Raw genomic sequence first — 11,519 nt, 5'->3', positions numbered from 1 at the left:
TTTGTTTTAAAGTCTATTTTATCTGCGATTAGAATTGCCACTCCTGCTCTTTTTTGGTAGTTGTTAGCTTAGTATATTTTTTTCCAACCTTTGACTTTTAATAAATTCACATCTTTGTTTCTAAGGTGTGTCTGTTTTAGACAGCATATTGATGGATCCTGTTTTCTTATCCATTCCATCACTCTCCCATCTCTTTATGGGTGCATTGAGTCCATTTACATTCAGTGTAACTGTTGATAGATGTGTTTGTTGCTGTCATTTTGTATTGCTTTTTTTTGTGGTGCTGATGTTTTCGTTGTTCTTCTTACTCTCCTGTCCTGAGTTACTTTTGTGGATTTTTTTTTTCATTTCTTTTGTTTTTGTTGAGACTTTATGTTTTTCGTCTTTATTTTTATTAGTTGGTCTGTTTAGTTTCTTTGTGGTTACCCTGAAATTTACCCTTAACTTTCTATGTTTGAAGCAGCCTATTATTACTTGGTATCGCCTTGCCTTCCTCTCCATTAGAAGGTTCTATACCTACACTGTTTATTCCCTCTTTTAGTGTTCTGTTGTTGTTGTCATTTACTGATTAACTGCTCTGATTCCTTGTTGTATTTCTTTTGGTTTTGGATCGTCTTTGAGAGTTTATTTCCTAGATTGGTATCTGGCTGGTACTATTCTGCATACTAAATTCTGCCTGTGAGCCGAAGTTGTTTGTTCTCAGACTGAAGAACTCACTTTAATAATTCTTGTAAGTTTGGTTTGGATTTTACTTATTCCCTTAATTTCTGTTTTTCTGGAAATGTCCTAATTTCACCATGATATTTGAACAAGAGTTTTGCAGGATATATTATTGTTGGCTGGCAATTGTTTTCTTTCAAGGTTTTATATATGTCATCCCATTGCCTTCTTGCCTGCGTGGTTTCTGCCAAATAATCTGAGCTTGGTCTTATTGTTTCTCCTCTGTATGTGACTTCTTGTTTTCACGAGCTGCTCTCAGGATTCTTTGTTTGTCTTTGGTTTTGGTGAGTGTCATTATGATATGCCTTGGTGATTTTCTTTTGGGGTCTGTCCTATATGGGGTTCGTTGAGCTTCTTGGATGGCCAGCTTTTCATCTTTCATGATATTGGGGAAGCTATCTGTCAGCAGTTCTTCAATGATCCTCTCTTTGTTTTCTGTTTTCTCCCCCTTTTTGGGAACTCCAATGACTGAAAAATTTTTGCTTTTGATTGTATCCCACAAAGCTCTCAGGGTCTCTTCATTTTTCTTTGTTCTTTTTTCTGAGTTTTCTTCAAACAGAGTTGTATGCAGGTGTTTGTCTTCAATTCCACTGATCCTGTCTTCTACCATTTGAAATCTGCTGCTCAGCCCTTCTATGATACCGTCCATTTCTGAAATCTTGTTGTTTATCTTTTGGATTTCTAATTGTTGTTTTTGTATAATTTCTAGTTGTGAATTTATTTTGGCATTTTGTTCCTGCATTATTTTCCAGAATTCTTCCAATTTTTTGTCTGTATTTTCTATGAATTTGTCTATTTTTTCCTCATTTTTGTCTGCTTTTTGCTTCAACTCTTGGAGAATTCTGTGTATTAGAGATTTGGATTTCCAGCAGGTAGTTCTAGTACCCTTTCTTCGACTGGAAAGTCATCTGGTGTTTTATTTTGGATGCCTACTGGAGCCATCCTGTCCTGTTTTTGTAAATGTTTTGATATTATCTGCTGTCTTCGGGGCATTCAGTTGTTATTTTTCTCGTTTATTGATTGTAGGTTTGTTTGTTTTGTCCTTTTTTTGTTTGACTGTGTCTGAGCAGGCGGGCTGTGTGTTCTTTGTTGTTTGCTTGTTTCTGGGCATGATGCTTTTCGCCTCCTTCTCCAATTGGCAGTGTCAGTCGCTCAGATATGGTACAGCAGGGCAGGTGAAGCTGAAGAGGAGTTACTGTTGTGGGTTGTTTGTGGCACTTACTACAGCCACCAGGGTGGGTTGGTAATCAGTACAGGGCATATTCCAGTAGGTCGTGCCTGTGCTGCTTGGTGGTGTAATGTTAAGCACGCAGTGCTGGTAGGCAGGATGTAGGGGGGAGATTGTAATGGGTGGAGCTAAGATGGATATGGGAGAGAGGAGAGAGGAACAGGAGCTCAAAACACACACACACACAAAAAAAGAATAGTAGGTGAGCTTGCCTTTGGAGTGGAGAGATGAGAGACTATGAAATGGAGAAAAACAAAAAGGAGAAGAAGAAGAAAAAAAAGAAAAGAAAAGAATGAGTAAATAAAAACCAGAAAGGGAAAAGAGCAGCAAAGTTCCCAGGGATCCCACCAGTGCGGGTATGAGGTGTGGGGAAGTTGTTCTTAGGTGTTGCAATATAGCCTGGCTAGAAGGCATAGAGGTATTCAGCACCAGGTATTCAGGGAACCGAAAGAGAAGGAAGGTATAGAGAGACGAGTAACTTTGTAATGAAGAAAGACAAAAAGGGAAAGAGAGGTAAAAGAAAACAAAACAAATTTTAAAATAAAAGAACAAGAAAAGCACCCCCCCAAAAAAAAACAGGAAAAAAAATTTAAAAAAAAACCTACAAAAAAAGAAATGCCCTCAGGGATTCCTTTGCGTGTGTGCGCATGCCAAGGGGGTAGGTTCGAAGCCACGTAGCACCGCCTGGCCAGAACGGGCTCCCAACTCAAGAAAAGGAAAAGAAAACAAATAAACAATTCAAAACAGACAAACAAAAGCCCCGGGATCCCACCAGCGTGGCAGCCCAGACAGAGAAGTAGTTCCACACTCGAACAGAGCTCTGCTGCCCCTCAGGAAGAAGGAAAGATGGCGCATGGAGCCCGGTATTTGAGGGAAAGGAGGGGGAGGTGGTAAGAGGGAAGGAAGAAATCAAAAGAAGTGGGAAAAAAAGCAACACCAGCAGCCAACAAATGGCACTCAGAGAGCCAGGTAGCGCGGGTGGGTGGTATCCAAGCGGCCGGTGCTTCCCGGACAAGCGACTGTGTCCGCAGGAAGCAGAGGAGGCCGAGTGTGGGTGAAGAAGGGTGGGGGGTAGGAAAGTGTATATCACAAATTACCGGAGCTCCACAGCCCCTCAGGAAGAAGCAAAGATGGCACACGGAGCCAGGTATTTGAGCAAAAGGAGGGGGAGGTGGTGAGAGTTAAGGATGAAATCAAAAGAAGGGGAAAAAAAGCATCACCAGCAGCCAACAAATGGCACTCAGACAGCAAGTCAATTCGGGCGGGTGGAATGCAAGCAGCCGGTGCTTCCCAGGGAAGAGACTGTGGCAGCAGGAAGCAGAGGAGGCCGAGTGGGTGTGAAGAAGGGTGGGGGGTGCAAAAGCATATATCGCAAGTTACTGATTGTTTTGTCTCCCTCTGGAAGCTCTGTGAAGCTGCTTTCTCGTACTCCCTGTTTGCTGGTCTCCAATAGGAGTCCAAGATGGCGGATCCGCACTGCGTTAGCTGATAGAAGACTTCTGCATGAATCTCTCCTCGCTCTCCACTCTGTCAGTTTTATCACTCCATTTGGTGCTTGGCTGAGTTCTTTATCTCTTCGTTTGATGTTTTAGGGTTTTGGGATTGCTGTTTTATGTGTTCGGCTTAGTTGTTCGGATCTTTGCTGTGGAGGGACGGCGTGGTGCTTCTGCCTAGAGTGCCATTTTGCCAGAAGTCCCTAACTAAAGTTTTACTTACTCAGTTTAGCTCAGATTTTCCTGGGAACTGTGATGAGCAGTATTGAAATTGGAGGTCAGTGCCTGGAAATTGTAAAGATAACATATTGCTGAGGGCTTAAGTAGGTCCTTGCTGGTTTTACATGAATGGATTGACAGTGCCTAAAGGTGTAGATTTTGATGAATAACAAGGATGTAGCTGGAGGTGATCAATACTGCAAATGAATCTTCTTTTCGTTTCCACCAGACGTGAATGAGCCATCGGTATTAATAACTCAGCCCTCATCGGAAATGCCACTTTTGGCTTCAGCCAATGAATTTTATGCTAAAATTATGACACCAGTTCATGACAAAGAGGAGACAAGGACTTCTTCTAAGTGTTATATACAGGTCACTGGCATGACTTGTGCTTCCTGCGTAGCAAACATTGAACGAAATTTAAGACGAGAGGAAGGTGAGAAGCTCTTAAAGCCTGTTATTCATGTACTGGTTTGGGGATTCTATCCTTTTTGTTCTCTTATGTGTTTTGTAACCATATTTATGATTCTTGCCTAGGCCTCATAAATAAGTATGATGTGCAGGACAACCTGGATTTCCTGACAGCCAGTTTTTGTTAGTGCTGTGTTCCCTTAGATGAAGTTCCTATCACTTTTATGTCACGATCACATTTTAATATTAATGAAATTTGTAGGAAAATAGCAGAAGGAAGTACATAAAATTACTGTTCTTTATGGACCTTGGTTGCAATGGATTTTAAGAAAGATAAATTTTCTAATAAAGCTTTGCTTAAAATTAATAACTAGAATCCTAGCGGAGCCCTGGTGATCAGTGGTTAAGAGCCCGGCTGCTAACCAAAAGGTTGGCAGTTTGAATCCACCAGCCGCTCCTTGGAAACCCTATGCAGCAGGTCTACTCTGTCCTATGTGAGTCGGAAGCAACTTGACGGCAATGGATTTCATGGGTTAGAATCCCTCAGAGTTTCAATATTACCATACCAGGACGAAGTATCAAACCAGAACCAAAATTTATTTAGAATTACTTTGTGCTTTTGCAGTAAAGATGTTCAAAAGTTGCTTAGTATTGTATGCAAGTTTTAATTTTAGCTTATAAAATCTAGAACACAATTTTTATTGTTACACTTAAACATTTTAGCCTATAAATTTTCACTTATACTTAGAGACTTTACAATATAGCATAGTAGATTTATTAACCATATAGATATGTGATTATGTTTAATAATACCAAAGTCATAGTTTTGGTACTTAGGCAGCCCTAGCCTCAGGTTGTCACAGGGCTGAATAAGGAAGTAAGGATTTATGTAAACTTATCCTCATTATTGGGGAAATAACTCAAAGTGCATTTAGTAAATAATACATACCTGTGGCCAGTAGCATCATCTTATATATGAAGGCATGAACATTGTAACGAAATGTATGGCATACAGAACCATCTTCAGTTCAGTATTATCATGTCCACATTCTGTCATTTCTACATATTTCATTTCAGCCTCCGTTATTTCTAATTGGAACGCAGTCAAGACTAAGGCTTATATTACCTTTCGTTTGATTAAATTAAAAAAAAAGAGGGAAGTTGCCAAGCAAAATAAAGCAAAATGAAGCTTACAAGGTTCTTGTTTAATTTGAGAGCCAACTATTTTCAGGCAATTCAGAAATAACCTATTTAATGAGACAAGCAATACCTGTGCCAGTTATGAATCTTTTCTTTTTTAATCTGTTAAGCTTATTCTTCCAGTTATTCCCCTCTACCACCTCTTAGGGAGTCTCTGGTGGTGCAAACAGTTAAATGCTCAACTGCTAACCGAAAGGTTGGCAGTTCGAACACACCCAGAGGTGCCTCAGAAGAAAGGCCTGGCCATCTGCTTTTGAAAGGTCACAGCCTTGAAAACCCTATGGAGCACAATTCTACTTTGCAATACATGGGATTGCTCTGAGTTGGAATCAGCTCAACAGCAACTGGTTTTACCACCTTTTGTCCCTAATTATGAATACTGTTAACCTAGCTGGAGTCACTACATTCATTTTTTTTTTTTAAACTAGGTAGCACTGGTCTTCCCTTGATTTAGTCTGCATTATATTTCTAAAAATGATTAGGAAGAGTTCTAATTATAGTTTGAAGTAAGAATTTTTAAAAATTATCTATAGTTTATGTAAATATTCAACTTATAATTTTGAAATTTAAAAATCAGATTTTCTCTTCTATTTCTGTGTGTTTGGCTGTTGATTACATTCAACTGAAGCAAAAAAGTTTTTTCTGACTTTCTCTATACCCTTCTCTTATTACTGACAGTTTCTCAAGGGTTGATTCCCTGAATTATTTGGTACCCACAAAGCCCAGATTGTAGAAAACTTTATATAGAAAACGTAGACTATATTAGGTACTTTTTTAAAATTAAAATTTATTATTAAATTAATATTTGGTCATTTTTTTTCTTATTTATCAAACTCTAGAGCTGACCTACAGACTGTTGATCCCCATTCCGTGTCAGGTAGCCACCAAATGCCACAGATCCCTAGAAAGCTACTATTTCTGCTATGTGGAATTAATTTTACTCCTGGCAATGACAGTAATAGCTGGCCTTTAGAAGCGAGGCAGTTGTTAACAAAAGGTTTTCCCAGAGAACAGCATGGCTACCATAAAATGAATTCTTTTGTTCTGTTAACAAGTATGTGGCACTTTTTTACCCTAGGAATAAGAGCCTTTTAGATTAGTGTGTGCCAGAATTTTAAGAAATGAGTATTATTTGATTACTATACAGTGTCTATATTGGTACATTCTTGGATATTTTGCTGCAATTGCAGTAACTGATTTCCTAAGTTCATGAGTTCCTTTCTCTAGGACTCTTACTAGCTTCTAAAAATGCTTTATATTAAGAAGATACGGTCTCAGCCAATTGAAGTTCATGAGCCTTATTTGGATCCCAATTCAAACAAACTTAAACTAATAAGCAGTTATAAGACAATCGTGGAAATGTGAATACTGCATGGATATTTGATGATAGTAAGGAATTATTTTATTCTAGGTGTGATAATGGTATTATGGTTATTTTTAAGAGAAGAATCTTTGTCTTTTAGAGATTCATATTTAAATATTTACACATGAAGTTATATGATGTCTGGGATTTGCTTCAGAATAATTTATGTAGAGAGCAGGGAGTGTAGTGGGTAGGAATGTAGATGAAACAAGATTATCCAAGTCTTATTGATAATTGTTGAAGCTGGGTGATGGGCACATCAAATTTATTATGCTGGTTTCTCATTTTTATATATATAAATGAAATTTTTCATAATCAATGTTTTTTAAAATAAGGCATCCTTTTCAAATGGTTTTGTTTGGTTTGGGTTCAAGATGTATAAAATTTAAGTAATAAATTTCTGCAGATTCACTTTAATCATTTCACATTTAAATGAAAAATACTAAAAACTAATTATAACATTACTCTTTTTATAAAGAATAATGTTCTCTGTATGATTTTTCTTATAATGGCCCTAGGAATATATTCTGTACTCGTAGCCCTGATGGCTGGCAAGGCAGAAGTAAGATATAATCCTGCTGTTATACAACCTCCGATGATAGCAGAGTTCATCCGAGAGCTTGGATTTGGAGCCACTGTGATAGAAAATGCTGATGAAGGGGATGGTATTTTGGAACTTGTTGTAAGTAAGATATTTGTGTGTTATTAATAAAAATACCAGGAAAAAGTTTGTAAGGGTTCTTAGAAGAGTTCAAAAGATAATTAAAGGTTAGGAAAATAAGATATCTAAGGATAATTAATGAAACTGGAAAATAGAAGGATAAGATATGATTTAATAGTGATCTTCAAGCATGGAATGTAAAAGATAATTGTCATATCTCTATCATGAAAAAAAATTCATTTTTAATGAATAAATGAAAATCAGCTTTTAAAATCCACCTAGTAGCATATGAAATAATGAATTCCAGATGTGTTAAAGACATAAACTAAGTGTAAAGTATATTGACTTAAAATAATCATTCTCTCCAATCCAGCAAATCAACTGCTAAGATTCTTTGCCATAAAAATATGTATGTAATCAGGAGCAAGACAAGGATGTCCACTCTCACCACCGCTGTTCAGTATTGTACTGGAAGTCCTAGGCAGAGCAGTTAGACAAGAAAAAAAAAGTTATCCAAATCGGGAAGGAGGAAATAAAACTTTCTATGTTTGCAATGATATGATCCTATATATAGAAATCCTCAGTGATTCCACAATAAAGCTATTAGAGCTAATAAATGAATTCAGCAAAATGACAGGGTAAAAGGTCAGCACACAAAAATCAGGTTTCTATCAGCAATGAGCAAGCTGAAAAGGAAATTAAGGAAACAATACCATTTACAGTAGCATCTAAAAGAATAAAACCAAAAAACCCATTGCTGTCGAGTCAATTCCGACTCATAGCGACCCTATAGGACAAAGTAGAACTACCTCGTAGGGTTTCCAAGGAGCAGCTCATGGGTTTGAACTGCCGACCTTTTGGTTAGCAGCCGAGTGCTTAAACACTGGACCACCAGGGCTCCTAGTAATAAATTTAACCAGCACAGTGAGAGAATTGTTCACTGAAAACTATAAGCCATTACTAAAAGAAATTGAAGAAGGCCTAAATAAATGTAAGTACATTCCATGTTCATGGATTGAAAGGCTTAATGTAGTTAAGATGTCAATACTACCCAAAGCAATCTATTAATTCAATGCAATACCCATCAAAATTCCAGCAGCCTTCTTTGCAGAAATGGAAAAGCCAGTCCTCAAATTTATATGGTAGGGCAAGGGACCCCGAATAGGCAAAGCAGTCTTGAAGAAGAATAAAGTAGGAGGACTCACACTTCCTGATTTCAAAATACTAAAAAGCTGCAGTAATCAAAACAGTCTGGTACTGGTATAAGGATAGACATATAGACCAATGTAATAGAATTGAGAGTCTAGAAATAAATCCATACATCTACAGACAATTGATTTTCGACAAAGATGCTAAGTCTATCCAATGGTTGAAATAATAGTGTCTTTAATATATGATGTTGGGAAAACTGGATTTCCACATGCACAAGAATAAAGTAGAATCTATACCTCACACAATATACAAAACCCAATTCAAAATGGATCAAGGACCTAAATGTGAGAACTAAAGGACTTGAATAGACATTTCACCAAAGAGGATATTCAAATGGACACCAAAAACATGAAAAGATGCTTGACATCATCAGCTATCAGAGAGATGCAAGTCAAAACCATAATGAGATACCATTTCACTCCCAGTAGGATGGTTAAAGGAGCCCTGGTGGCACAGTGGTTAAGCACTTGGCTGCTAACCGAAAGATTGGTAGTTTGAACTCACCTGCTGCTCCGTGGGAGAAAGATGCGGCAGTTTGCTTCCATAAAGGTTTACAGTCTTGGAAACCCTATGGGGGCAGTTCTGCTCTGTCCTGTAGGGTTGCTATAAGTCTGAATCAACTCAACGGCATGAGTTTTTAGGGTTTTTAGGATGGTTAAGATTGGAAAAAAAAAGGAAAATAACAGATGTTGGTGAGGATGTGGAGAAAAATATAGAAGTTGTCAAAGATTTCCTTTTACTTGGATCCATAATCAACGCTCGTAGAAGCAGCAGTCAGGAAATCAAATCATGTACTGCTTTGGACAAATCTGCTGCAAAAGCCCTCTTTAAAGTGTTAAGAAGCAAAGATGTCATTTTGAGGACTAAGATGTGCCTGACCCAAGCCATGGTATTTTCAGTTGCCTCATATGCATGCAAAAGCTGGACAGTGAATAAGGAACACCAAAGAGGAATTAATGCCTTTGAATTATGGTGTTGGTGAAGAATATTGATTAGACCATGGACTGCCAGAAGAATGAACACATCTGTGTTGGAAGAAGTACAGCCAGAATGCTCTTTAGAAGCGAGGATGGACAGACTTCGTCTCATGTTATTTTGGACATGTTATCAGGAGGGACCAGTTCCTGGAGAAGGACATCATGCTTGGTGAAGTAGAGGGTCAGCGAAAAGGAGGAAGACCTTCAAGGAGATGGATTGACCCAGTGGCTGCAACAACGACTATGAGGATGGTGAAGGACAGTGTTTCGTTTTGTTGTACATAGGGTCAATGAGTTGGAATCAACTCATTGGCACCTAACAACAACAACATCCATTGCTAGCGGGAATGCAGAATGGTACAATTTTTTTTTCTTTCTGTGCTTGTGCTTTTGGTATTACATCTAAGAAACCATTGCCTTATCCAATGTTTTCTTCTAAGAGTTTTATAATTTTAGCTCTTACATTTAGATTGTGGATCCATTTTGAGTTCCTTTTTGTATATACTATTAGGTAGATGTTCAGCTCTTTCATTTGCAGGTGGCTGTCCATTTGTCTCAGGACCATTTGTAGATAGGACTATTCTTTTCCCATTGAATTGTTTTGACACCTGTGTCAAAAATCAATTAACTGTACAACATTAAACTTAATGGAGAAAGACAGAGCTTTCCCCTTGAATTCTAGAACAAGACAAGGGTGCTCGCCCTTACCACTTCTATTCAATATTGTATTGGCAATCCTAGCCACAGCAATAAGACAAGAAAAAGAAAGAAAATCTATTTAGAGTGGAAAAGAAGTAAAATTATCTGTATTCACAGATGACATGATCCTATGTGTAGAAAATCCCAAAGAGTCCATAAGAAAACTTCTAGAGCTAATAGAGGCATTTAGCAAAGTTTCCGGGTACAAGGTCAAAAACAACAAAAAAATCAGTTGGGTTTCTATACACCAGCAATGAGAAATCCGAAAGGAAAATTAGGGAAATGATTCCATTCACAGTAGCATCTAAGAGAATAAAATACCTAAGAATAAATCTAACCAGGGATGTGAAGGACTTATACAATGAAAATTATAAAACATTGCTGAAAGAGATTAAAGATGACTTAACTAAATGGAAAATGTTCCATGTTCACGGATTGGAAGATTTAATATTGTTAAGCTGTCAGTACTACCCAAAGTGATCTACAGATTCAAAGCAATTCCGATCAAGATTCCAACAGCCTTCTTTATGGAAGTGAAAAACCAATCCTCAACACTATACAGAATGCCAAGAGGCCCCAAATAGCTGAAGCAATGTTGAAAGAGGAGAACAAAGTAGAAGGAGTCACACACTTCCTGATTTTAAAAGATACACAGCTACAGTAATCAAAATAGCCCAGTACTGGTATAACAATAGTCACATAGACCAATGGAATAGAACTGACAGTCCAGATAGAAATCCATACATCTGTGGTCAGCTGATTTTTTTTTAGATGTTTCCACAGTTCTTTATTAACAAGGATAGGGCTTTTTTAAGAAATAAATTTAACAACTGAGTCAAAAGATTTTAATTAGCAAATTATTATGCAATTCAAGGTTTCTTATTTGGCTCTGAAAAGTGACCTTTATTTTGTTAAAATAAACAATTCTTTAATTCAGCCAGTGATGCAGTAAGTTTGCCATAATCAGTGGTCGTCTGTCTTCCCAATTATTTTCAGATTCAAGATAGCTTTACCCATAAATAATGGGTAAATATGGACAGAGAGATAAATGAGGTCTTATATCACTTTGAATGTTTCTTTAATTTGCTTGACTTGTAGTGGTTTCAGTTTCCAGAACAAAACCTTTTACAGACACAAAACCATATAATAAAGTTTAAAGTGAAGAAAGATTAACAGAAATGGTCTGTTTGTATTTCTCCTTAGGGCTTTTAACTGTAAGCACCCTTTTTTTTTACCTAACATCTTTTTTTTATTGTACTTTAGATGAAGGTTTACAGAACAAATAGTTTCTCATTAAACAGTTAGTACACATATTGTTTTATGACATTGGTTAACA

The 11,519-nt window shown here is 37.4% G+C and overlaps 1 protein-coding gene across 5 annotated transcripts in view; it reads left to right on the top strand.

Moving 5' to 3' along the window:
• Window positions 1-11,519, top strand: part of ATP7A (ATPase copper transporting alpha) — a 258,321-nt gene that overhangs the window by 131,327 nt on the left and 115,475 nt on the right. For all 5 annotated transcript variants that reach the window (XM_023733619.1, XM_023733620.1, XM_023733618.1 and 2 more), the window contains 2 exons: window positions 3,890-4,096; window positions 7,153-7,316. In XM_023733619.1, the coding sequence (XP_023589387.1) occupies window positions 3,890-4,096; window positions 7,153-7,316 (371 nt within the window). The remainder of the gene's footprint in view (window positions 1-3,889; window positions 4,097-7,152; window positions 7,317-11,519) is intronic.

This window comes from Trichechus manatus, unplaced genomic scaffold, assembly GCF_000243295.1.
Source record: "Trichechus manatus latirostris isolate Lorelei unplaced genomic scaffold, TriManLat1.0 scaffold00060, whole genome shotgun sequence".
Lineage (NCBI taxonomy): Eukaryota > Metazoa > Chordata > Mammalia > Sirenia > Trichechidae > Trichechus > Trichechus manatus.
This window is presented reverse-complemented; position numbering and strand designations above follow the sequence as displayed.